The sequence below is a fragment of the Astyanax mexicanus genome, chromosome 19 (genome assembly GCF_023375975.1).
Source record: "Astyanax mexicanus isolate ESR-SI-001 chromosome 19, AstMex3_surface, whole genome shotgun sequence".
Taxonomy (NCBI): Eukaryota; Metazoa; Chordata; class Actinopteri; order Characiformes; family Acestrorhamphidae; genus Astyanax; species Astyanax mexicanus.
In genome coordinates this window covers 20,508,283-20,533,433 of record NC_064426.1, presented here as the reverse complement: position 1 = coordinate 20,533,433, position 25,151 = coordinate 20,508,283, and the positions used below count along the sequence as shown (strand labels likewise).

General features: G+C 36.1%; 1 protein-coding gene across 3 annotated transcripts in view; it reads right to left on the bottom strand.

Annotated features, from left to right (window-relative positions):
- The window catches only part of LOC103025085 (uncharacterized), a 28,458-nt gene extending 4,794 nt beyond the window's left edge, over positions 1-23,664 (bottom strand). The window contains exons 1-14 of one of the 3 annotated variants that reach the window (XM_049468241.1): positions 23,334-23,663; positions 22,253-22,347; positions 18,803-18,862; positions 16,781-16,849; positions 14,923-15,060; positions 14,602-14,743; positions 13,704-13,721; positions 11,151-11,207; positions 8,547-8,594; positions 7,314-7,373; positions 4,951-5,001; positions 3,786-3,851; positions 3,594-3,697; positions 526-597 (exon numbers count right to left, since the gene is read on the bottom strand). In XM_049468241.1, the coding sequence (XP_049324198.1) occupies positions 526-597; positions 3,594-3,697; positions 3,786-3,851; positions 4,951-5,001; positions 7,314-7,373; positions 8,547-8,594; positions 11,151-11,207; positions 13,704-13,721; positions 14,602-14,743; positions 14,923-15,060; positions 16,781-16,849; positions 18,803-18,862; positions 22,253-22,321 (954 nt within the window). In that variant the 5' untranslated portion in view covers positions 22,322-22,347; positions 23,334-23,663. Of the gene's footprint in view, positions 1-525; positions 598-3,593; positions 3,698-3,785; positions 3,852-4,950; positions 5,002-7,313; positions 7,374-8,546; positions 8,595-11,150; positions 11,208-13,703; positions 13,722-14,601; positions 14,744-14,922; positions 15,061-16,780; positions 16,850-18,802; positions 18,863-22,252; positions 22,348-23,333 lie in introns of all 3 variants that reach the window. The other 2 variants (XM_049468243.1, XM_049468244.1) reach the window with 2 other exon arrangements.
- Between the last annotated feature and the right edge of the window lie 1,487 nt (positions 23,665-25,151).

Genomic DNA, 25,151 nt, shown 5'->3' with positions numbered 1-25,151 from the left:
GAGCATTGGCTAAAAGCGTTGTATTTCAGAATGCTGGGGTATATGGAGTTGGGCTATTCAACAAAAGTTTGTACTTGTTATTTTGTTTTATTAAACCCCCAAGTCTATTTCACACTGGATTTCTCCTTTAAAAGATTTCAATTAAAATATAGGGTTTGAGTTAAGTGTAGGGTTACATTCAATAGAGATTTATTTACATTTAACTAAGAACTCAGTTGCATTTAATAGACATTTTGTTATGTGTTAGGTGAGCATCTACGAGGAATCTACACTGGACCATCCAAGAAAAGCGTTATCCCTATGAGATTGTATTTGTATTGTATTTACATTTTTTTTGTATTACAGATTATAAAGATTTGATTATAAATTAGAGACTAGAGTACAGGTTAGTTGGCAGATTTTTAGTTCTGATTTAATTATAATTCGTTCAGATGATACAGCAGATATTTTAGTTAGATTAGATGACAGATGATTTTTAGCCAGCATGTTAGTGTGTTTTAGTCAACTCCTTTCCAGAAGTGCTACCTTTTCTTTACTCAAGTACACAAGCTCTACATTGTGATGATGATGATGATGATGATAATCTTCAAAGTAGTCCTGTTGAACACAACAGCACCATATTTAGCTATACATCTGTTTGCTCCTCATTGTTTACTTTCGCACATTCAATAATGTTGGCTTTCCATTATTCTGACAGGAGCTGTTTATTTGCTTGACTTATTATTTTCTTTTCCATTTTCTGAGTAAGATTTTGTTGGTCAGCTTTTTTTCACAGATCTAAAGCAAGCAAGGACATTAAATTGTAAACTGACTTTTGTATCATATTTTAAATAATTATATTTCTACCCCCCCCCCTCCATTTTCTCACAAATACCCAACCCACTCATAGGACTCCCCCTATCACTAGTGATGCCCCAAAACTTGAAGGGTGAAGACTAGCATATGCCTCCTCCAATACATGTGAAGTCAGCCACCGCCTATTTTTTAACTTCTGCTGATGCATCATTACCAAGTAGCATCACAGTGCTCTCTGAGGAAAGCGCAGCGACTCTATTCCGATACATCAGCTCATAGACGCCTTGTGCTGATCAACATCACCCTAGGAGTGGAAAGAGAGCACCCACCTAGATAGAACAAGGCCAATTGTGCTCTCCCAGGGCTCCGGTAGCTGATGGCAAGCTACATGAACAGGATTCGAACCGGCAATCTCCTGATCATAGTACCACCCCTAGCCATCTTTTAGCTATCTTTTAGTAGACAATGCCATCAATGCCATCAATTATGGAAACACGTATATCTGCATAATGTTCCGCAATGCATCACAAAGAAGGCATTTAAAGTTTTAAGTCAAACCATTTTAGATTAATTGATAAATTACTCATTAGATTGATCAACTAACAATTCATTCATTCATTCAATATCATTACATTAATCAAAAAAATGAAGGAGGTACCACTCATCACAAATAAACAAATAAATAAAGGTAAAAAATACAATAGATAAATACATATAGATCAAAAGATATATAGGTGCTTGAGAGGGACAGAGAGAAAGGGAGGCTGAACACAGTGACAGTAAAGTACCAGTTCAGGCCAGACAAATCCCATTTAAACCTGATATTGAGGTAACAGTCAGTGGCCCAGTATAAGTCTATGGGTAAAATGTTGTCATTTTCATGAATATCTTTAAATGTATTCATGACTCATGAAAATTTATAAAACAAAATTTAAAGGAAGTTTCTAGGTCAAAAATTTTTTTTTTTTTGAGTTATTGATCCTTAAAAAAAAAAAGTGTTTTGCATTGCAAGCACTGTCTAAACATAATAGTAAGGTAATAGAAGCTCTACCGAAACACCTGTACTATATTAAATAAATTTAGGTGTTTATTTGGAAAATGAACTCTTCAATTAATCATTTAGCTTGTACTGAATAATAAAAGCTCAGTGGTGCATTTAGAAGCCAGAGATGTAGCTGAACAAGTAGCAGTGGTTTATTTAAGGAAAATAATGAGAAGATTAAGTAGAACAAGTTCAGAGAAACTTGTTACCACGGAAGCCACCATCTTCCTCCTGAGTCAATCTATTTTCACCGAAATCTTCACCACAGCACACAAAACCCACGTCAGCACCAACAGCAGAATGCCTGCACCACAAGCCAAGCTGCTGTAAAGCAGAAGTGAGTCAGCACTAATTCACATGAGAAACGAGCAACACTGACAATAACAAATAACAATAGAAGAATCCGGTGATTCAATCCAAACTACAATTCAATTCAAACATTTAGATCAATGTTTTCAAATCAAATCTGCAGATACACTATGGAGAAGTTTCTCAAAACACAGATTAGGCCTGTCCTTGGACTACACAGCATTTTGACTGAGGCTTAACCTCTGTGACCTAATTTCTAATTGGGCCACTGTGTTGGGGAGGCAGCATCAGCAAGAAGGATGCTGGACGACTCAACAGGCTGGTGGGAAAAGCTGGCTCTATGCTGGAATAAGAGCTGGAGTCCTTAACACCACTGGCAGAGAGGAAAGCACTCAGCAAGCTGCTGAACATCATGGACAATGTTCACCACCCTCTGCACAGCACCATCACCAGGCAGAGGAGCTCATTCAGTGGCAGACAGCTGTCCCAGTCCTGCTCCACAGACAGACTGAGGAGGTCTTTTGTCCCTCAGGCCATAAGAGTGTTCAACTCCTCTCAGCACAGCAAACTAAAGACTCTGTGACACTTTTTTAATTCCAGGCACTTTGGTCACACAATGGACACACCCTCCAAAATGCCCTATTTATAACATTTTATGATATTTTCATAGTTTTACCATATCCTGCACTACTGGTTTATTTATTGTCCACTGCTTATATCTTTTCAAACTTGCACTGCTAAATTATTATTATTATATAACTGAGTTCTTGCACTGTCTATATGGCCGACATCAGTCATCTTCTCAATTTGCACAACAACTGGTGTTTATTGGTGTTTTATTGTGTCTAACTACACTACCTCCATTACACACATAAATAAACTAAAATACTCTACTTTTATTTTTTATTGTATTTTTATCTGTATCATTCCATCTTATCCTTCTTTTGTAATCTTTCCAAATGTCCGACTGAATAATAAAAAAAAAACTGTAAATCTCCCTTAGGTTTAACCAGAACTGTAGAGAAAGAGTTGTGACAACAGAAGTCCAAAATTTGGAGCTCCAATTGTTGCAGGAAGTTCTTAGCAGGCATTTTAAACACAGAGACAGAGCTGCGTTTTTTGGTCATTAGTAGTTAAGGTGGGGTTTGAGGAGGTTCTAACAAGAATGATTAAGATTTCATGAGAAATTAGAGATACATACAATGACAAACTCAACTGGACATACTGATTTTTTTTGTCCTTATGAACAAAACCAGTGCATGTAAATGAAGCAATGGACATTGAAATAGGTTGTAAAATAATATTTAACACTTTTTTGTATACAATTCTCTTCATAGTTTGAGTGACTTTAGTATTAATCTACAATGCAGACTTTCAACTGGTACTCTATGTCACCTTCCACACAAAAAAAACACATAAATGTAAGGAATTTAAATAAATATCTTACCTGAAGATTATTTGGACGCCTGCTCCTGCACTGCCACAACACAAGGATAATCAAAGCAACATTGACCGTACAGGATACAGTCAATAATGATAAGAAAATATTATCTAGAAAAAAAGGGCAAAGACTTGGTTTTAGTCAGTAAAATAGTAGAAGCTGAGAATTTAACAATGTGTAATGTGGTCCCACACTTACCTTTGTTTTTTTCCAGGTTGTTTTTTTCCAGATCTGCTTGATTCTTTTGCATATTTCCACTGTTTTCTAATATGAAAGAGCATCGATCAGTACAAAGGGTTTGGATTTTTTACACAAACATTGTGATAAAATTTTAATTCCTGTGCCTTCATTGTAGCCTTGCCCTCTCGATATTCTCCCCAGATGTCATAGGCTGTCTGTTGTGTACTTAAAATAGGGCTGGACAATATAGGCAAAACTAATATTATAATATACAGTATATATTTATTTCAGCCGAAACAATATATTTCCGATATGAACTGAAGATAAGGCACAACATCTGGTGTATATGTCACACACATTTAGAGTTAGGGACATGGTTTAAGTATTATATTACACTATTAAAAAACTCAAGATATTATATAACACAGACAAAATGCATCAGCAGTGGCAAATTCTCTAAACCTGCTTTTTAAACAAACACTCTTTTATGCATAGCAAAAAAAATTGCACCAAATTAATCATCCAAATAAACAGGCATTTTGATATCTGCAATATACTCATCAAAGCAAATTGTTGAAACAAAAAGAATATTTATCACAGTATAATACAATTTTACCATATTGCCCAGCTCTAACTTAAATCCCTGTGTTTTGCTGATAGGAAGCTAAAAGGTAAGGCTATACTGTACCTGAAAACATAGAATGGCTGATCAGAAGCTAAAAGCTAGTGCTATACTGTACCTGAAAACATAGAATGGCTGATCAGAAGCTAAAAGCTAAGGCTATACTGTACCTGAAAACATAGAATGGCTGATCAGAAGCTAAAAGCTAAGGCTATACTGTACCTGAAAACATAGAATGGCTGATCAGAGGCTAAAGGTTAAAGCTACAATGTACCTGAGAACAGAGAATGGCTGATCAGAAGCTAAAGGTTAAAGCTACACTGTACCTGAGAACAGAGGATGGCTGATCAGAAGCTAAAAGCTAGTGCTATACTGTACCTGAAAACATAGAATGACTGATCAGAAGCTAAAAGCTAGTGCTATACTGTACCTGAAAACATAGAATGGCTGATCAGAAGCTAAAAGCTAAGGCTATACTGTACCTTACCAGTAAATGTGAATTTGCAACAGGCATTTAGAGTGCAATACCAACAAGCCCTTTATTCTTTAGTACTGTCCTACCTGTGACGTTAGTAGAAGACGTTGGCTGATATGCTGGAGGTGTCTTTGTATCTGTAAAAATTGAGATCAATAAACAATTGTAATATTCACACAACACGCACCAGCGCATGTTCACCACACAATCAGGCAGCATCCCTCATAGAGAGCTTGGACATTATAATCAACCATGGCTGCACTAAGAGCCTCTATTTGATGAAGATGCTAATCCATCTCTTTAGAGAAGGGCTTGGTAGAGCGTCTTTATTCAAACTCATCCCAAAATGGTCTGATAAAGCTGAAAAACTTTTTTGAAAATGGGTTCATGGGGCTCCAGCAATCGGAGTAATCCTAGAATGGTTTAAAGGAGCCTCATTCCTTCAATTTATCCCTACATTTTTCGACAGATCTTTATAAACTCTTTCCAAAATGGATTGGTGAAGCTTTGCTATTGCAGCTCTAATGAAAAGTGTCCAACTGATCCAAATATGGTTTAATGAAACATTGCTTTTCCAGCTCATCCAAAAAAAGCTTGATGAAGCTTTATCTCTCCAAGTCATCCCAAATGTGATTGACAGGTTTTTTTTTTTTCCATCCAAGAATGGTTGGATTGAGTGTTGGCACTTATGTTTCCTCAAATAATTATCACAACAACCAAAAAAAGATATACAATTGGACCAAACTTTACCACTTCAACTCATCCCAAAGTTTTAATGAAGCTTTGTCACTCTGACTAATCCCAAAATTCTGCTTTATCACACTGACTCATGCCAGAAAGATTTGAACTCATCCCAAAATGGTTTTATGGATCTTCTTCCCTTTGCACCGTGAAAACGTATGTGAAGCAAATAACTTTTTTTAGGAGGATAAAAAGAGTGTATATGCACTGTACCACCAGAGTCTGCAGGTTTGATTGTTATCCGGTCATTCAGCAAAGTGTGATAAGAGCTGAATGACAGCAAACAAATCCTGTGACCTTGAGGCAGTGACATCATGATTTATGGAGAGCTAAATCACACTCTTTGAATAAATGAGATCATTATGTGCAGTGAGAGCGATGACCACATCTTCTCTAATTGACACTTGAATCCTCATCACACCGTCTCCTAAACATCTTTAAAAAGATATAAATTATACATAATTATAGTAATTATAGTCCTATTCACATTTACAGCACATGTCTGTGGCACAAAATGCCAGAGAATTAACTGAACTTAACTGTTTTTCCTTAGTACCAGATAATAGACAACAGATTTATACACTCTGGCCTTTTCAGAAACGATATACATCAGGAATAGGCATATGTGGGTATATATTTACCCACAGATGTTGCAGGTGGGCCTATCGTCATCCCAACTGATCCCATGAATGCTTGATAAATAAATCAGGCAAATGGGCATGCCAAGGAAGTGTTGCAACCTGGCAGAGAGAAAATTGCCATTTGGAAGCCCATGTGGCTGCAGAATGTCCTATACACACGATTAAACTGTAAATCTGTGATGAAACCCCAGATCATCACACCACCAGTCGGGGAAGTGTGCAACTCCATAGCAAAGGCAGTATTGACGCAGTACTGACGTCATCATATACAAAAAAAAAGGAACCTGCATTTATTGCTAAAGATGACATGGTTCCAGTCTGTTGCAGTCCAGGGTTCTTTTTCAGAACAACACTGCAAGCAACAGTTAAGTTAAGTAAACAAAACTGTAACAAAAAACAAAGACTTTCTTTTAAAGTAAAATGAGCGCTGGATGTTAATCTGCACACATTTCTCTCCTGAAAACTGTTTATTTGGGTGAGTAAAGCGTTTCCCAAAAGAGTTATACTGAGGTACCCTGAGAATTCCTGTAAGCCAGGGTAATATTAGCTAGCGGTTTGTGCCACGTAGCTTTGTTTTACACAGTAAACATGCAGACTACAATCAGAAAATTCTTCCCTCTGAAGGATGAAAGAGCTAGAGCGGTTAGCGGCTAATGCTAAGGTTGCTCCAGCAGTGCTCGCTGGGGATAGCAGCAGGCTTTAGGCCGATAATACTCATCTCTGAACGGGGAAATAGCAGCTACCAGCTAATGCTAATGCTACTCCACCCCCGGTGGTGGAGAAACTAAACTGAAACTCCTGTAAAACGCTGCACTTCAGCAGAGTGGCTTTACAGTTTGGTTTGATGGCTTGTGATCATCCATCTTCCTGTTGATTATATTCCAGAGGTTTTCAATTAGAGTCATATTCATATTTAAGTGGTCTCTAATTTTTTCAGGAGCTGTACATTACCATGACCATATCTGCTTAGTAGCTGAATGCATTTTTTTAGACAGGATATATCAGACTAAAACAATTAAGAAATAATGCTAATAATAATCAACACAAATAATATGTGTATTCCTTACCGTTAGATGCAGATGGGGAGGTCATATTCCTGGGTTGTGATGACAATGATGTCGTTGTTCCTAAGTGGAAGGACAAATAAATTGTATTACTTCAGATTGTGTTGCTAATTAGTGTGATTGCAGTAAGTTTTACTTTATTCATTATTTATTTATTATTTACTTTGTTTATTATTCAACCCTTTTTTGTCACTAAACCTGCAATTTTTAATGTCAGTCTTAAAATCATCTGCCTGTATACAGCTTTTAGATAAATGCAGTGACATGCGTACATTGAGCATCCAAAAACATTATTATATACTGATATATTTCTGATATCATCATGCGTCCCTAGTAGAACAAGTAGAATAGTTTAATGATTTATGGTTTTTGAAACAATTTATGATTTTCGTAAAATTGTCGTTCATATTTTCCCAAATAAATAAATGGTGGAATGTTCAGCTCTCCCACACACCAGCACCTAAATCACTGCAACACTTTGGCAACTACCTAGCAACACCTTAGCAAACAGCACCTATATATCACTGCAACACTTAAGCAAAAGCCTAGCAAAACCTTAGCAACCACAACCTAAGCAACCAACAACTATACCACTGCAAGCCGTAAGCAACTACCTAGTAACACCTTAGCAACCAACGCCTATATCACTGCTGCACTTTAGCAACGGCCTAGCAAAACCCTAAACAACCACAACCTAATCAAACCAACGACTATACCACTGCATCTCTTTAGGAACTACCTAGCAACACCTTAGCAACCAACACATATTTCACTGCAACACTTTGGCAACGGCCTGGCAAAACCCTAAACAACCACAACCTAAGCAACCAACAACTATACCACTGCAACACCTGAGCAACTACAATTTTGTTTTATCACAATATATTTCTCAATTTCAGTTGATACAATATAATTTCAATATAGATATTAATGACAGTTATTTTAAAAGTCAGGGGAAAGCTACCAAGAATGCCTACAATGGAGGTCTGTACTTAAACACTTCTGAAAAATTCATTTGGCAATTAATTTAATGTGCACTGTAATGACTCACAATCAGTGGCGGATGCTGTAAATTTTAAATTGTGTACCTTAATGTGGAAATGTGTTTACAAACCAACTCAATTATTGATTATTTATATTTTATTGTAATTAATATTGAAAGTGAATTAGGGTCCAGTCATAAAATGGCCATTGCCTGACTGACCGCATATAAACAAACAGTGTGGAGGAACTTACTCGTGCTTTGGTGGGTGGTAGTATGAGATGGAGTAGATGTTGGTGAATCTGAAAAATGAAACAAAAATAAATACAATAAAATCAGATAGGGCAGTAAGCAGTGTTTAAAGGATGTGGATCTTTAATAAAAACTACATTAATAGAAAGTGAAGCATCTGTAGCGTACTAATCTGAGCCACTATAATGAGTGCATGATTCTGATTTTATAGCAGCACTGGATACAGTAGCTGCGGGCAAAAATTTGCAAAAGTGGAGGCCCTGAAAGGAAAACTATTTTGGAGGAAATCCAACAATCCCTCTTCACAAACACACAAGCCGTTTCTCAATCTGAGCTTTTGAGCTTTTGTCTGTAAACCACAGCAGGGCTGGAGAGCATGTGGACCGAACAAAGACAGTGTGTCTGCGCTGCCAACTACTTATTCATGCTGCTTTAGATGTGAGATCAGACAGACCCCAAGCCATTACTGAAGTAATTTCAAAGAAAAATCTATATTTTTTAGTTTGGAGCCTACTGTAAACTTTTATAAACATAGAGGAGTGTAAAACATGGTTATAATGAAGTTCCATTATTATTATGAGGCTATTCGGAATGCCCAGTCTCTTTATTTTTTCCACTAAACCAGGGGTGTCCACACTTTGGCCCGCGGGCCATTTGCGGCCCGTTTCTTTTTTTGGAGTGGCCTGCGAGGTATTTTAGAAATAGAATGAAATTTGGCCCGCTGCTCAGCAAGTTTTTATAATGTTAGATTCAAAGTTTGAACACTATGTGTTAGAAAAGGGCCAAAGAGTCTAAAAGCGGAGAAAGTGCAGTTCTAGCACAGAAAAACGGGCCAAAGAGTCTAAAAGCAGAGGGGGTGCGCAGTTGTAGCGCAAAAAAAACGGACCAAAGAGTCTAAAAGCGGAAGGGGTGTGCAGTTGTAGCGCAGAAAAACGGGCCAGATGGTCTAAAAGCGGAGAGAGTGAGCAGATGTAGTGCAGAAAAACGGGCCAAAGAGTCAAAAAGTGGAGAGGGTGCGCAGTTGCGGTGCAGAAAAACAGGCCAAAGAGTGTAAAAGTTGCCGTAATTAAGGAGTTTAATATTATGAGACATCATGAAATGAAACATCAATCTTAGTTTACACAACACTGTCGAAGATAAATATAGTAAGTCAAGTTAAATGGTGTGTAAATGAAAGTAATCAGGAAAACGTATTATTATAAGTGGTATATTTCATTATTTGTTTTATTACAGAGTCTGTGGCCGTGACTTCACCCCTGCACTAAACCGTATCAAAAAACGTACAGAACCACAAATTTTCTGTACCGTTACAAAAGAGAAAGTGACTTGTGTGGACTTCTTACGGTCAGACATCCCAGAATGCACCTCGCAGCAGTATCGGCAGAGAAAGACGTAGGAGTGGGCTTGTTTTGTGGGGCTGCGGGGACACATTTCCTAAAATTAATCAATCAAAGCCCACTCTATATATAAGTCCACCCTGTAAACATTTGCGGAATTACAGTTAATCACACTTACAGTTAATCACTTCTGTTTATTATTAGTTAAATCCAACCAAAGGTGACTTACAACCTAAACATGTTACTCCAAATTATATTTACTGTTGTTAAAAACAATTACGCGTGCAATGTCTGAATTATATACATATGACAAAAACTGTCAGTTATCACCTAATCATTAAAATAATAACAACAGATTTGGTTTTTATTATGTATTTATTTATTTTTGGCATGTCAATTCTGTTGTATATTTACGTTTTCTCCACTGTTTATTTTTTTTTTAAATCACTAGTGGTGTGTCCTATGTTTTTAATTTTGTCTACTGAGAGCACTTCTTACAATGGTTTCCTTTTTTAAAAAAAGAATTAAACTTTACATTTTACAGAAATTTTTAAGTTAATATAAACGTTAGATAACGCAAAGACTCCTAGTCTGTTAGTAGAACAAGACATTCTCTAGAAACCTTGCATCGGACCTCACGTGTAAATCCAGTGTTGTGCCGAATGGAAATACCCAAGATACGGTTTTAAGATATGCTGACTTGTAAGAAATAAGGAAAAAGAAACGTGTCACCTGAAGCTCCTCCTGTGAGGAGGAAATTTTTTTCTGCCGGGGATGCAGATTTTGGCGCGCTTTCAAAATAAAAGTTTATTTTAAAACTATTCCTGATTTTATTTCTGCCAATGTCAGCAGAGACAAAAGTACATAAGCCTATCAATGAATTGAAAATAGTACTCCTGTGTGATAAAATAATGTTTAATGTTATTTTTAGGAGAGAATGTAGTGGTTTACACTTCAGAGATGTGGTTTATTGGTTAAGGGAGTGGCTATGTAAACACACTCCTACGTTTTCAGAAAAACGCTTTCCACTCCCCTGAGAGGTTGAGGTCATGAAGTTTGCAGCTGTTTCAATAAAAGAATAAAAATCCTGCGTCCTTCCATCCTCTGTAGTATGCACTCGTGAGTCGAACGTGAGTCGTCCGTACTGACCAAGTTCAGAAGTCCAGACTTGAGAAACGGCCATAGACACAGACAGCACAAGCCAAGCTAACAACGAAATCAGCCTAGAACCTAAAGCATTTAATGAAGAAATGGTGATACACAACTTACTGGTAGGTGAAGGTGTAGATGTTGCATGGCTGACTTGTGATGGTGAAGGAGATGTAGCTAAATGACATGAACAAAAAAAAAAAAATATATATATATATATATATTTACACCGATCAAGCTCAACATGTCCACCTTCTCTTGATTCTACATCCATTATATATTTTTTTTCAGCTGCACTGATCATATAGGAGCAAGAATGTTCAAATTTGGTAAATAATACTAAAAGTGCATTTAACATACTTAATGAAAATACACATTAAATGTACTTTCTCTGTATTTCCATAAAATGTATTTTTAAGCAATATGCTTTAAATTATCTATTATGTTGAAATAAAATAGTGTATATATAGTGGCATTAAATACTGCTTTTTTCTAGTTGCATTAAGGTGTACACAATGTGTTATATACTTCAAGTGTATTAAAAAGGGTGTTTAAAAAAACGCATACTTAAATCTACTTAGGTTCACACAATTAAATATAGCTTTTATAACAATTGAAATATACTTATACTTAAGTTGCCATAAGCTGTTCCAAAATATTACATGTAATATGCATTTAAGTACATGTTTTTTTTAGGTGTGTACTTTTCCATGTTAAGTATACTTTTAAAAAATATATACTTATATACACTATTCTTTTACAAGGAGTGGGCAGCATCCTGTGAGCACTAATGTTATACTGTTAGACTATACAGCTCTGTAAAAAATAAGAGACCAAATGAGGAATTTTCTTTGATTTTACCAAATTGAAAACCTGTGAAATTTAATCAAGAGGAAGATGGATTAATTTTTGCACCAGAAATGGCATAAAGTAACAACCTGGGATACCATAGCAACTGCTTATCAAGCTCATAGCAACCACCCAGTGCCCACTTAGCAACAGCAACAACTTGTGGTGGTAACCACATTGCAAAAACATAGTAAATTCCTAGCAAACACCCAACACCACCATAGTAGACCCTAGTGCTGTGCGATATACCGGTTCATCCGGTGTATCGGAGAAAAAAATAAAACTGATATGCTTTTTTCTCATACTGCCATACCACTAGAGATGCTGCGGAGCACTGTGTAGAACAGCACAGCCAATGAAGCAGATACAGCTACAGCTAACACTAGCCAGTTAGCATAACAAGCTAACAAACACACTGGAGTGACTGAAGTGAGAGGAATGGAATTGCTCGGACAAGAGATAAAACTCCCTAAAACACTGGATACCAGGTGAGCAGTAACTACAGCCCTTTTAAATATATTAATACTGAAGCTTGAAGGATATTTTTAAATAATACACTGAACTGAATGCATTTGTTAACTGGAGAAAGAAGGGAATTGTAGCTGATTTTAATACTGTAATGCCTCTAATGGCTTTAAAAATAATATATTGTGAACTGATATTAAACTTGTGTTTTACTTGTGCAATAGAGCTTTTGAGAAATATATATTTAAATACTTAAACATTAAGTATTTTAGGTCCATTTATTTTTTTATGGAACTATTTAAATTGTTTAGTTTTGAAAAGGAAGCTGTGTTAAAGGTGTCTGATTTCTTCATATATTGTGGGACAAAATAAACCCAATAATAATCAAAGCCCTAATTGAAAGCCTAAATGTTTTATAGCATCATTTTATTTAAAGCCACAAACCTATTTTAAAGCCCTGTCATGCAAAAAAGGCAATAAATAAATGAATAAAATAATAATCAAAATATTGTGATGTACCACAAAACCGTCAGAATCTTGAAACATAGTGCGATATACATTTTATTTTTCCATTCTGCCTACCACTAATAGACACCAAGCAAACATACATCATACCAATAATCTATTGACTGTCTGGCAGTGGTCACCATTTTAACTGTGCAGGCATTATGTTCCTTCCAAAAAAGCTGGAATACAGTGGCAACCACCTATTAGGAGCTTAGCAACCACATATTGCAACCACCCAACAACTTCCAACCACTGCTACCAACAATTTCTGGTTTATACTTCTGTGTGAATCGCTCTGCAGTTTAAACCTCAAAGGCGGGAACATGAGGCTCAGTGGTCCAATCACAGCTGTGGCTGTCTGTGCTGCGCTATGGCGTAAGCTGTGGAGTAGGGTCTACGTAGGTTTGACGCAGAAGTACCAATCACTGTGCCAATGGCATAGCACCAACCTAGCACACTGAACGCCAAGCAACCACTTGGTAACACCATATAGCAACCACATATCACATATCTGGCAGTGGGAACTAAAGAAACAAAGTTTTTTTGTGCGTTTCTTTAGGAAATACCAGTTATTTCATATTATTCTTATTAGTAAAATCACAACAGACTGCAGTAGCATCACCATATTTTGTGAAAAAAGAAAAAAAAGAAAAAAAAAATCCCTAAAATATTAAAACCTAATGAAAGATTAACCATCTCGCTCAGATTTACCAAGTGTGACACTAAGTGTGAAGGGCAGTCTACTGTGCGTGGTAATAAAAAAACACCTTCAAAAGCCCTAATCAGCAGAATTTTACCAGGCAATGTGCCAACAAAAGAAATATGCTACTAATCAAATAAAAGATTACTTACTCTGTGGTGATGGACAAGCTAATAATAAAAGAAACGGGGAGAGAAAAAGAAAGAGTTTAAGAGTTTTACACAGCTGAACTGAGTGATTTGTAATATACGTACATACATACATAGAACCAGTCAAATGTTTGGACACATGGAATTATTTACAATTATTTATATTATTAACAAGGAAATGTTAAACAAACCAGAACACGTTTATTTATCTGTTGCTTAGATGAAAGTTTTTGCACATCTTGACTGGATTTTCTCAGCCAGCTTTCTGAGGTAGAGTCACCTGGAATGGCCTTCAGTTAACAGCTGAATTAAGTTAACTTGTCAAGAGTTAATTACTTAAATTTCTTGTCTTCTTAATGTGTTTGAGAGCATCAGTTGTAAAGTTGTGAAGAGGTAGCTCTATTTGAGTAATGTTCAAATCCATATTATGACAAGAGCTACACAACTAAGTAAAGAAAAAAATACTTTAGAAAATCAGTCAGTCAATCCGTAAAATGTCACGCATTTTAAAATGATGCTCAAGTGCAGTCGCAAAGACCATAAAAACGTTATGATTAAACTGGGTCTCATCAGGCCCAAGGAGGACCAAAAGTTAACTCTGATGTACAGGATAAGTTAAAGACATCCCAGATAAGAGCATCTAAAAGCTTCACAGTGTTTTGGTTTGTTTAACATAAATTATTCCTTATGTGTTCATAGTCTAAAAGACTTCAGTATTCATTTATAATGTAGGGGAAAAAAAACATTGAATGAGAAGCTGTATCCAGACTTTTGACTTTGACTTTTGGTACCTTATGTAAATGTTCTAATTTTTCTCATGATTTCAAGTAATTTAAAGTTTTTTTGGCATTGGAAAAAAAAAAACGTTTTTGTAAAATGATCTATTTTTTGTGAGACACACCTGGCAATGTTCCATTCCATGCACATTCTTTACGAAACTCTTTCTCCAGCTCATCTGGGCTGATATAACTTTTACTGAAAGAGTAGTTGCAGGCATGCCTCTCACAGGCTGGCAGAATGTTCTCTTCGCTTTCAAGATTTAGCTGGAAAACAAAAAAGATAAAGATATTAGTGGGTGTGTGTGTGGGTGTTTGCGTGTGTGTGTGTGTGTGTGTGTGTGAGACACAAGCACAAACAAACAGAGCTTTAAAATCTTGTGTAATTGAGAGCAGAAAACTTTTTGCATACCAGAAATAAAAAATAAAAAAGGCGTCATACTTACAATTTTATTAACTAATATTCTGTATGACACTGTAACCTGTCTACGACTTTCATTTTTTTCAAGGTCATCATAGTCATGGCCATACTTCTTCAAGCTGGTACACATTATGTTAACAATGGAAAGAAGAGTATAGCCGTCCTAAGAAACAAAAACACACAAACACAGAATTTTAATTTTAAAATGTTGTTCAATTCCCATATTTTATCACATATTTTAAAATTTTCTTCTAACTAATATATGAGGATTCATTATTTCATTTCAAAGGTGTCCTTCCACTAAAATGCACTGTTTCTTTTTCTTTGTGAAATACTATAGGTCTCTCTGAGCTGCATATGCATGCTGCACATGAAACTGTTCTTCAAACTTTATTATCTTTAAACTATCTTTATTATCTGCAGTAGCTAGTAAAATAAAATATTCAGAAATCGAGTCGATCATTACAAAGCACTGTGTCTACATCATCCTGTGAATTATTATTAATGGCCTCGCCCACCTTGGCTCGTGACCGCCCTCAGGCAGAGCTGAAGCCACGCAGCGTCAGCGTCTTGTCAAATAGAAGCTAACAGCGTTAGAAACAGCATGGCAGTTTGTTCCTGTGTTATTTGTGCAAAAACACATCAGTATTCTATGCTTTGTCCAGTAATGCCCAGAGCTAAGGAACAAATGGTTAGAATTTGTCTATGGAACACCACCAGCTAAGTACAATTGAGATGTAGGTAGGTGTATGTTTAAAACAGTTCTGTTTACACTAGTTAAAAGTAGAAATCCACCCCAGGGTTTTTTTTTCCTACTGCCTGGGTGGTTCTGCTGCGGCTCAGCCAACAACATTTTTACTTTCTGCACCTGGACTACCTACCTCGGTGTGTAACTATAGGTTTTACATAGGATTTCTGGTGGATTTTGCGTTTTACAGAGACTCTAAGACTAGGTCAGTGGCTGCACTTAGCAGGGCATTTCACATGTAGTAAAGTAACATATGACATTGTAAAGACTGTTATTAGTGTAAAAATGTTTTTATTTTAAAAAACTGTTGTCGGTCTCACTGCCTCCTGGTGCCACTGCCTCCTGGTTCTGGATTGTGTTGTCAAATGGCTTCTTCTTTGCATGATACAGCTTTAACTTATATTTGTGGGTTGCACAACTGGCGAACTGTGTTTACAGACAGTGATTTCTGAAAGTGTTCCTGAGTCAATGCCATGATTTCTAGTACAGAATCATGCCTGTTTTTAATGTTGTGCTGAGTGAGGGTCCAAAGAGCTCCAGCATTAAATTACATTAATTACTGAAATCATTCCCAAATTCCTAAAATTAAAGGTGCTTCAAATGTTTAAGAATTAGAGGTAATGAATTGGCTCTTAAAAAACAGTTTTGGTTCTATACAATATCATAACTTAAAAAAGATTAATTGGTAAAGATATGGACCTAGAGATATGCATTCTGTGTAATTATGTTCAATAGAGAAGTGTACCTTTAAATAAGTGAAGAATATTTAAGTGAAGTTTATCAAACTTTTGTTAGTTCTTCACACTTACACATCACTATTACAAACAAGGTTCTTTGTGGAATCAAATCAAGAATCATTTGTTAGTGTGGACACAGTGTATAATGATCACCATCCAACTTCAAACCAATTGGGTTAAAGAATTGGTAGTAAATAAATAGAATATTGTACCATTTTTAATGACACAGTATTGAGATATTTTCTAGAATCCGTACATTGTGCAACACCAGTCTACTTAAAGTAGATGAATGCATTCCCTGGAAGGGGTGTCCACAAACATTTGGACACATAGTGTATTAAAAAAGTTTTATTATGACCTAAATTTCACATTAAATAGACATTAGAGTTTTATCCTACCTTGACTGTCTCATCAGGGTGCTGAAAATATCGGATCTCAAACCAATGATCCAATAACAATTCATCAGTCTGCAAAAAAACACAAAACAAAATACACACAAAGTAACATCAGGAACAACTTTATTGTAAAGTAAATATTTCATGGATGAAGTTTAATGTTTATGCAAACTCTAATAAATGCAAACAAATATCTTGGGACAGGAACTAGTATTGTGTGTCCTATGTTTTAAAGAACGCAGAACTGACCTGCTGGATATGTGTGCAGGGATATTTCATTAACATTTCATCAAGCCAAGGTCTAAAACATAATATCTAACTAGCATTATGCTTCTGTAGCATATGCAGATCTACATAGGACAGAATTGTTTTCTGAATTGGGACAGTGGTCCGCCTAATAGTGACCTCTACTTTATGTCATTGGTGAAAAAACAGATCTGTTTTTGAGTGCAGGGATACTGATACCTCGTACTGTTCCTGTACATATCAGTCGATGAAGCATTACAGAGAAGGTTTCAAATTAGTAAATGAAGTAAATGAATCCAAATGAAACCTAATTTTATCCCAGCATCTTATAAAAGATCTGGTCAGGTGAATTTGCCAGTGACTCTGGATAAAACCTCTATAGTTTCATTGTAATTCAGTGCAAAGTGATTCCAGGTCATTTTGGTACATTTCTAGTAAAGGGGACATATTATGCAAAACTCACTTTTTCCAGGCCTTTCCAGGTATTTCCACTTACCGTATTTTTTGCACTATAAGGCGCACAAATAAGTAAAAAAAAAAAAAGCACTGTCAAACAAGCACTGGATATTAATTTACAAAGATTTTTCTTCTCAAAACTGTTTATTTGGGTGAGTAAAACACTATCTTTATTTAAAGTAAGCTTAGATTTCCAGATTTCCACTATAGTTGGGTGCAGCAATATTATCATTAACAGCTAACTGCTAGCGCTAGCCATGGTTACTGACTAAAGGCACCAGACAACGCTACACTGAGGAACCCTGAATGTTCCGGTAAGCCAAGGAGATATTAGCCAGTGGTTCGCCCCACGTAGCTTGTTTTAACACTGTAAACACGCAGACTACAGTCCAATATATTTGCCTCTGAAAAGCAAAAGGGCTAGCAATTAGCGTGGTTAGTGGCTAATACTAATGCTGCTTCAGCAGTACTAGCTGGGGTTAGCAGCAGGCTACAGGCCAATAATACTCACCTCTGAACGGCGAAAAAGCTAGAGCTTACCGGCTAATGCGAATACTGCTGAAGAACTAAACTGAAACTCCTGTATAACTCTGTACTTCAGCCGAGTGGCTTTACTGCTTCTTACAACCTGACTGGTAAAATTCATACATATGGCACATTGAATCATAAAGGAGCACTTAAGTGTGCCTTATAGTGCGAAAAATCTCGACTTCTTATATAGACACTATTAAAACCCTCCATTTCTGGAAATCAGTTGAAAGAGTCTGATGTCATACGGTTTATGAGCCGTTTGGATGCTCCCTTATGTGTCAACCCTTAACAGAGCCCTACCCAATAGATTAGTTAAAGAAACACCATTTCATTCATTTTGTTGAGAACCTCAGATAGTATACAGCAGGATTAGCCACCAGACTTCGTCTGACTAAGAAACCTGTACCTTCTGGCCGTGGCAAGTCAGCAGATGAGGGAGGAGTTTTGTGCTTCTATTGCAGTATAAGCATGAACGTGCTTGTTTGTTTTTTGCCATTTAGTACAAGCTAACAGTAAATTTGTTAAACTCTCAGCATATACATGGACTGGCCAGCAACAGCTTATTTCCATTAAAGTGGCTTAAATGGCTCTTTCTGAAAGGGACTAAAACTGGCAAGAATAGCGCTGGTGAGATCTTTTTTTTTATAGCCCATAGACCAATTCTAACTTGTGCAAAAAGATGAATAATATGTCCCCTTTAATAGATTAATCAAGTCAGTATTAAATGTATTAAGTGCTGTTTGGACTTTGACATGCAATAGTTTTTAAGGATTAAGATAGTGAGACACTTACTATGTGATTTTTAAATGAAAAATTGCAATCCCGAGCAACACCCAGGCTCAAAACAAATCCCTGTGAACAGAGAAGACAGATATTAAAAGACAAGGTTAACACGTATAGACCAATCAATCAATAGTGAGAATCAATAGCGGAACCTCTTCCACATAATCAAGTGTTTGCCCTGGGTTAGGAGTCATGCACATACATACCATCAAATGCAAAATTTTGGCACCAATGGCCAAAATATGTTTTGGTAAATTTCTAACTTTTTCACTTCTAATATTTTAATGTGTAAATAAGGTTTTATTTTTTATTTTTTTTATTTTTTATTATTTTTTTTTTTGCAAATGTAAAATATTTGGACAAATATTAACTACAAGTTGTGCCAGACATGCATTATCTTTTTAAGTGATAGTACATCCAAATATATTCAAATGTTTGTGGACATCACTTTTTTAAATTGCACCTATTGCTGAAATAGCTTGTCTAGTCCCTGTAAAAAATGAATACCAAAACAACAGTATTAACATTATTAACATTAACCTTTTGGCATCATGCCTAATGCCAGGTGGAAGCATTCGAGAAGTAATAAGCCCCCCAGCATTAAGCTGTAGAGTAGTGAAACTGTGTTCTCTGGAATAATAGTAAGGTGGTGACCATCCAACATCCTGTCCTCACTAAGGTCATGGTCATTGAGTGCAATAAAAAGCCTCAAAACAATGCACCAGAAGTAGAAAGCCTTCTATAGATAGTAGATACAGTTATTTTTGTATATTTAGTGTATGTTAAATTCAGCAAATAATTATTTTCGCTGTCCAATGAAAAACATGTATGTCTAAAACAGTTACAGTTTTTTAAGTCATTCTGAAGAACTACTTTTGTTCCATTCTTCATGAAATTGTGATACAGTGTAAGAGACAGTTTGTGTTTTTAAATGCAGTAAACTAAAACTCAACAAAAATGGAAATACTTGTTTGTCACTAGACAGCAACGGTACCTTTGTCTAAAATGTGCATTAAAATCCCAAATAGTTTCAAAATTACTTTAAGCACACAAAAACTTAATCACTCTTATTGATTAAATATGCAAGACAATGTGAAACAATATGTGCAAGTATTAATTTTGTAGAAAATAAATAAAATGTATCATTGTTTCATACAAAGGCCTTTTATTTACATTTCTGCATTTTCTGAATTTCAGACATAATGTGAATCTAGCAGATGTTTTTTTTTTTTACAGTGTCCAAATTTCATGACCAAGACCAATATTTCAAAATGCCCTGGGAAAACGTTTTATATTGATTTCCACAAAATTTTTAAATATCCAATTAAACTGCCATTTTGGAGATTTTTTTTGCATGATCTACATGCATTTTATTGCCAAACAGAACCAGAGCAGGGATCTGCAATTCACTCAAAGAAATAAATCACTACACTGCCATTAGACACGGTTACATTTGTCATACACATATGAAAGACATTTATGTATTAATAATTTAAGACAGAAGGGAAATTACATCAACAGTATTGATTAAACCCTTACCCCTTAAAATTAATATGAAAGCTGGATTTGTTTAGCAAAAGAAAATGTAACAAACCTTCCAGAGATACTGTGTCTTAAATTTTTCTAAATTTAAAGTGCCTTAAAAACATGAAATTGATTCATTATTATGCAACATATTTGGCCTGTTGCTCCTCCCCCTTAGTTTGTTTGCTGTTTATACTTTCTTCTGCAGATTAAAACCCATGATAACGATAATATGACTGTGATACTGCAAATACTTGATATATCGCAAGACAATACTATACCTCACAGTACCTGTTACTGAAGAGAATAACATACTAATAAATAAGCAAAACACTTTTGTATTATGTATTTGTTGGTATCAGTTTCACAGTATTTTACAACAAATATTCTTCACAGCAGGTTTACCCTATGCATTTGATTAGCGCCACCCCATGGACTAATGAAGCAGGTACTGTAGTAATTCAAATGGGCGTGTCTTCGGGAGTTTAGAATAAAAATATTTCAATAAAAATATTAATATACATGTGAGAGGCTTCTGACTAGCACTTGAACTTATCACACTTGATGAGAGGCAGTTGGTACTCCACGAGAACACAGTTTTGAATAAATTAACCTGTTTAGACACAGAAATGTCTAAAGTTTAAACTGTTTGCGTGTCAGGAGACTCAGGAAATCAAGTTTAAATCGTATCAACACCTCAGCCCTCCATGATCAGGAGTCTGACATTGTGTTCTAACCTGCAAATGGGTTATAATAAACAGCAAACAAATTCAAGGGGAGCAGCCACATACTAAACATCTTACACAGCGTTTAATCACCAGTTCAAGCTGGTCAAGTGGATTAAGCTGTTTGACCAGCGGAATTTTTTTGTTGAAGTTTGTTGACCAGCATGACCAGCATCGCCAAACTGGATGATCATCATGACCAATCATTACCAAAATCAAATACAACATATACTATGCTGCTGAAGAGCTGGTTAACCAGTTAGAATATAGGGTATATGTTTTCACCTGGATGACCAGCTTTTCAACCATCAACCATCAAAGATTAGCTTAGACCATCTAAAACCAACCATCAACCAACATTATTAAGGATGTCCCCATTCTGATAGGTCCGAGCCAGGAGCTGGTGGCTGGTAGGCTAAACCAGCAAGCTAACTACCTATCGAGCCATCTGCTTCTTTCACATATGCTTCACTTTCCTCCAAACAGTCGACACCGCATCACTTTGCTGAAGACTCTGTCTCTCTTTCACCCACTCTCTCTGTCTCTATCTATAAACTCAGTAACTCAGAACACTATTCTCATAAAAAAAACATTAATTAAAACTACCCTGAGATATCATAATACAGTCCTGTCTAAATCTAGTCTTCCAGTCTCCCTCCCAACAGTACAGGTAGCTACCAGCATTTAAAAAAAATAAATAAATCATGAATTGTGGTGATTAATACAATACATTTAAAACTGTCACCACAAATATAAATATAATTTTATTCAGCCAAATTAACACTGATTCTTTTATTTACATTTAAATACACATTTTATTTTTAAAAGCTCAAAATCTGGAATGTCATATAGTTTACACATACATGCACTGTTTGATATTTGCACTGTTGAGTTTAATGTTTTTTTTGTTTCAAGTAAATAAAAATATTATACAATGTTTCCATTAATTTATTTAGTAAGTAAATATTATCCTTTAAGAAGTGTGAGCTACAACAATATAAGACTTTCACAAACGCATTTGTTTGATAAAATGGTATGTTTAATTTAATTTAAATAATTAAAAATTAACAATAAAAAACAACAAATTGGGTGTTTTTTTTGTTTTGTTTTTACTGAATTGCCAAATTAACAGACTGGGATTAATCTAACTTTTTTACAATGTATTTAAGGGAAGTCGTGAAAGAAGATAAAACAGTGATTAAAAACTCACAGCAAAAAAAATCCAGCATGTCCAAGTTTTGTTGCGCATCACGTCTTTTTGGTAACCATCCAAGGTCATATCCTCATGGTCCTGTGAGCCAGTTGCTGGATGCAGAGCATGCAAAAAAAGAGAGAGACAGAGAGATCATGTTTCTAAAAGACCTGAAACACACTGATCAGATCAACTAAAACACGCCTCACTGCTGCTCACAGCTTCATTAGGAGGTTTCTTTGTGGAGCTCAGGATATTCCAACCAGGGTCCGAATTACGGGGGTATTGGGGGGGTCAGCCCTCCAATTAAGACTTCAACCCCCCCCAAAGGGGTAAAAACAATAGTTTGGGGGGGGGGGGTTCAAAATATTTAATTATACTTATTACATATAATGTTTAATACTACAAAAAATGCAGTATCTCTGCCTGAATGAATAATATTGCGATACGATTGTAAGCGCCCCTAAAGTGGATCATAACATTCCATGTTAAGATAAGCTAAGATACGCGCGCTCATTTTTCCCAAACAACTTATTACTTATTTGTACTATGATCAGTTTTTCTAGAGTCTAGAGTCTGGTGCACTAATTCTGGGCATGTCTGGACACGTTTTTTATTTATTTTTTTTATTTGACCTCGTTTGTATACTATTTAATTATTCTTTTGAAGCACCTTTTCACATAAAAGCATTACAAAAGAGCCACAACAATTTAAAACCGGCCAATGAACGTTGACTCAACCTCGTCAATTCCAGCACTAACCATATATGCCTGTTTTTGCAATGTTAAATAAATGTTTTTTTTAGTCAACATTAAAAAATATAATTTGAATGAAGAGCTCATTTTAAAGCATGCAGTAGCCTTCATTATAAAAATGACGTAAACGGAACTTTCCAGCTAAACTAATCCAGGTGTTGTGCAGAGCCCCACCCCCTTTCAATAAAATTACATTTTAAAAAGCTTTAAGAGGTTTTACAGACAGCGGCACGTGCTGTAGCCTCTCTCCGCGCGCGCTGAGGCTTCATTAAGGCTCCCAGTTTTCTGTTCTGTTCCCCTCCACAGGTCGAGCTGAGCAGTAAGTAAAGCGGTAGCAGCAATACCTCCACACAGTCAGCAGCAGCTCTTCCTCCAGATGAGCGCACAGCTCCATTCAGCCTCGTGCTCTCTCTCTCTCTCTGTCTCTCTCTCTGTTCCGCTGTAATTATCCGCCTGCGTTCACTGAATCCAGCTCGCTGTATTTCAGCAGATGTGCACACACCCCCCCAATCTGCTGTCCTCGAGCTCTTCACTCATTTTACTTTCGCTCTTGATGCCTCGCGCCTTTATCCTGAGCGTGAGCCGGAAGGAAGCCCCCTACTGTCCAGAAAAAATCCCCCAGTTGCACTGCGCTCCTCCTCACGCACACTCTTCTACGCTTCTGCAGCAATTTCGCCTCTGCTCTCAGATCACGGCCAGGTTTTTTTTTTTAACACACAGCTGCACACACCCACCTTAAACAACCCCTCCCTCTCTCCCTCCCCCCTCTCTCTCTCCGCTTCCTGAAGGAAAGGAAAAAACCTGGGATATTCCACCCTCAGGCATTTACTTTCACTTTCGATAGGACATCATTCCCCGAGGACTCTAGGATCTGTGCCAGGTTGCATAAAACTCCCCATATGGATTGTTTATCTTAAGATTGCCCCTAACAATCTCTTAAAGATCAGTTTGTTGCAAAAAAAAAAGCCTTAAATGCGATCTAAAAAGTTCCTTAACTGTCTGTTTTCTTTAGAATGAATTTAGAGACCTAAAACCTCACCGTAACCCTCATTGCTCGGTTGCATAAAACACCAAAATTTGTTTCCCTTAAGATTGCATTTAACAATCCCTTAAAGAAGTGTAAAAAAAAAAATTGTCAAACACTTAAATGTTCCCCTTAATGTATATCAAAGTATTCCTGTAAGTGTTGCATTAAGTCCTTCAAAGTCCCTTTATGCTCAATTCCCTTAGAATTATTTAAGGGAACCAAAATGTCCCCTTTATTCCTGAAAAACAGAGAATATGTCTAGCAGGAGAAACATCACTGTTTAAACATCTACGTTCACATCTGAGTAATTTAGGGGGATTTCTTTCACTCACTTAATAAGTTAAGTATTAATAAGTTAAATATTAGGTTAAATGGTTCTCAAAAGTTCCTAACTGGTTAAATTTTTAAGATTGATTAGCTATACAGCCTACATTTATTAATTCATAAGCTAGGAATGTCCATGGAAATGAACTAAACATAAAGTAAGAGAAATCTCACTGATTACACATGCATGTTAACATCTGAGTGAGTTACGGTGATTTATTTTTTACTTTTTTACTTTTAAATATAAACGTTTTTTTTTTTTAAATATGTGTTTTCTAAAGGTTTTCTTAAGAGATACCCTTAAAGGTTGCCTTAAATAATTCCTTAAGTGTTGCATAAAGTCCCTTAACTGTCTATTCGCTTAAAACTATTTAAGAGACCCAAACCCTAACCTTAATCATAAGTGCTCGGTTGCATAAATCACCTTAAGTAATTTGTTTCCCTTAAGATTGCTCTTAACAATCCCTTAAAGATCAGTGTAAAAAAGATGCCTTTTTAAGAGAAATCATAAACCCTTAAACGTTCCCTAAATTAATCAAAGTATTCTATTAAGTCTATCAAAGTATTAATCAAAGTATTCTATTACGCCCATCAAAGTCCCTTAATGCTTAATTTCTTTAGAATTATTTAAGGGACCCAAAATGTCCTTAACTCCTGAAAAACAGAGAATATGTCTAGTTAGGAGAAAGTAAACTGTTCTTGCACTTTCACATCTGAGTGAGTTAGGGGAGTTTCTTCTATTTACTTAATAAATCAAGGTTCTCAAAAGTCCCTAAATTGATGAGTTTGTTAGATTAATTAACTGCCTACA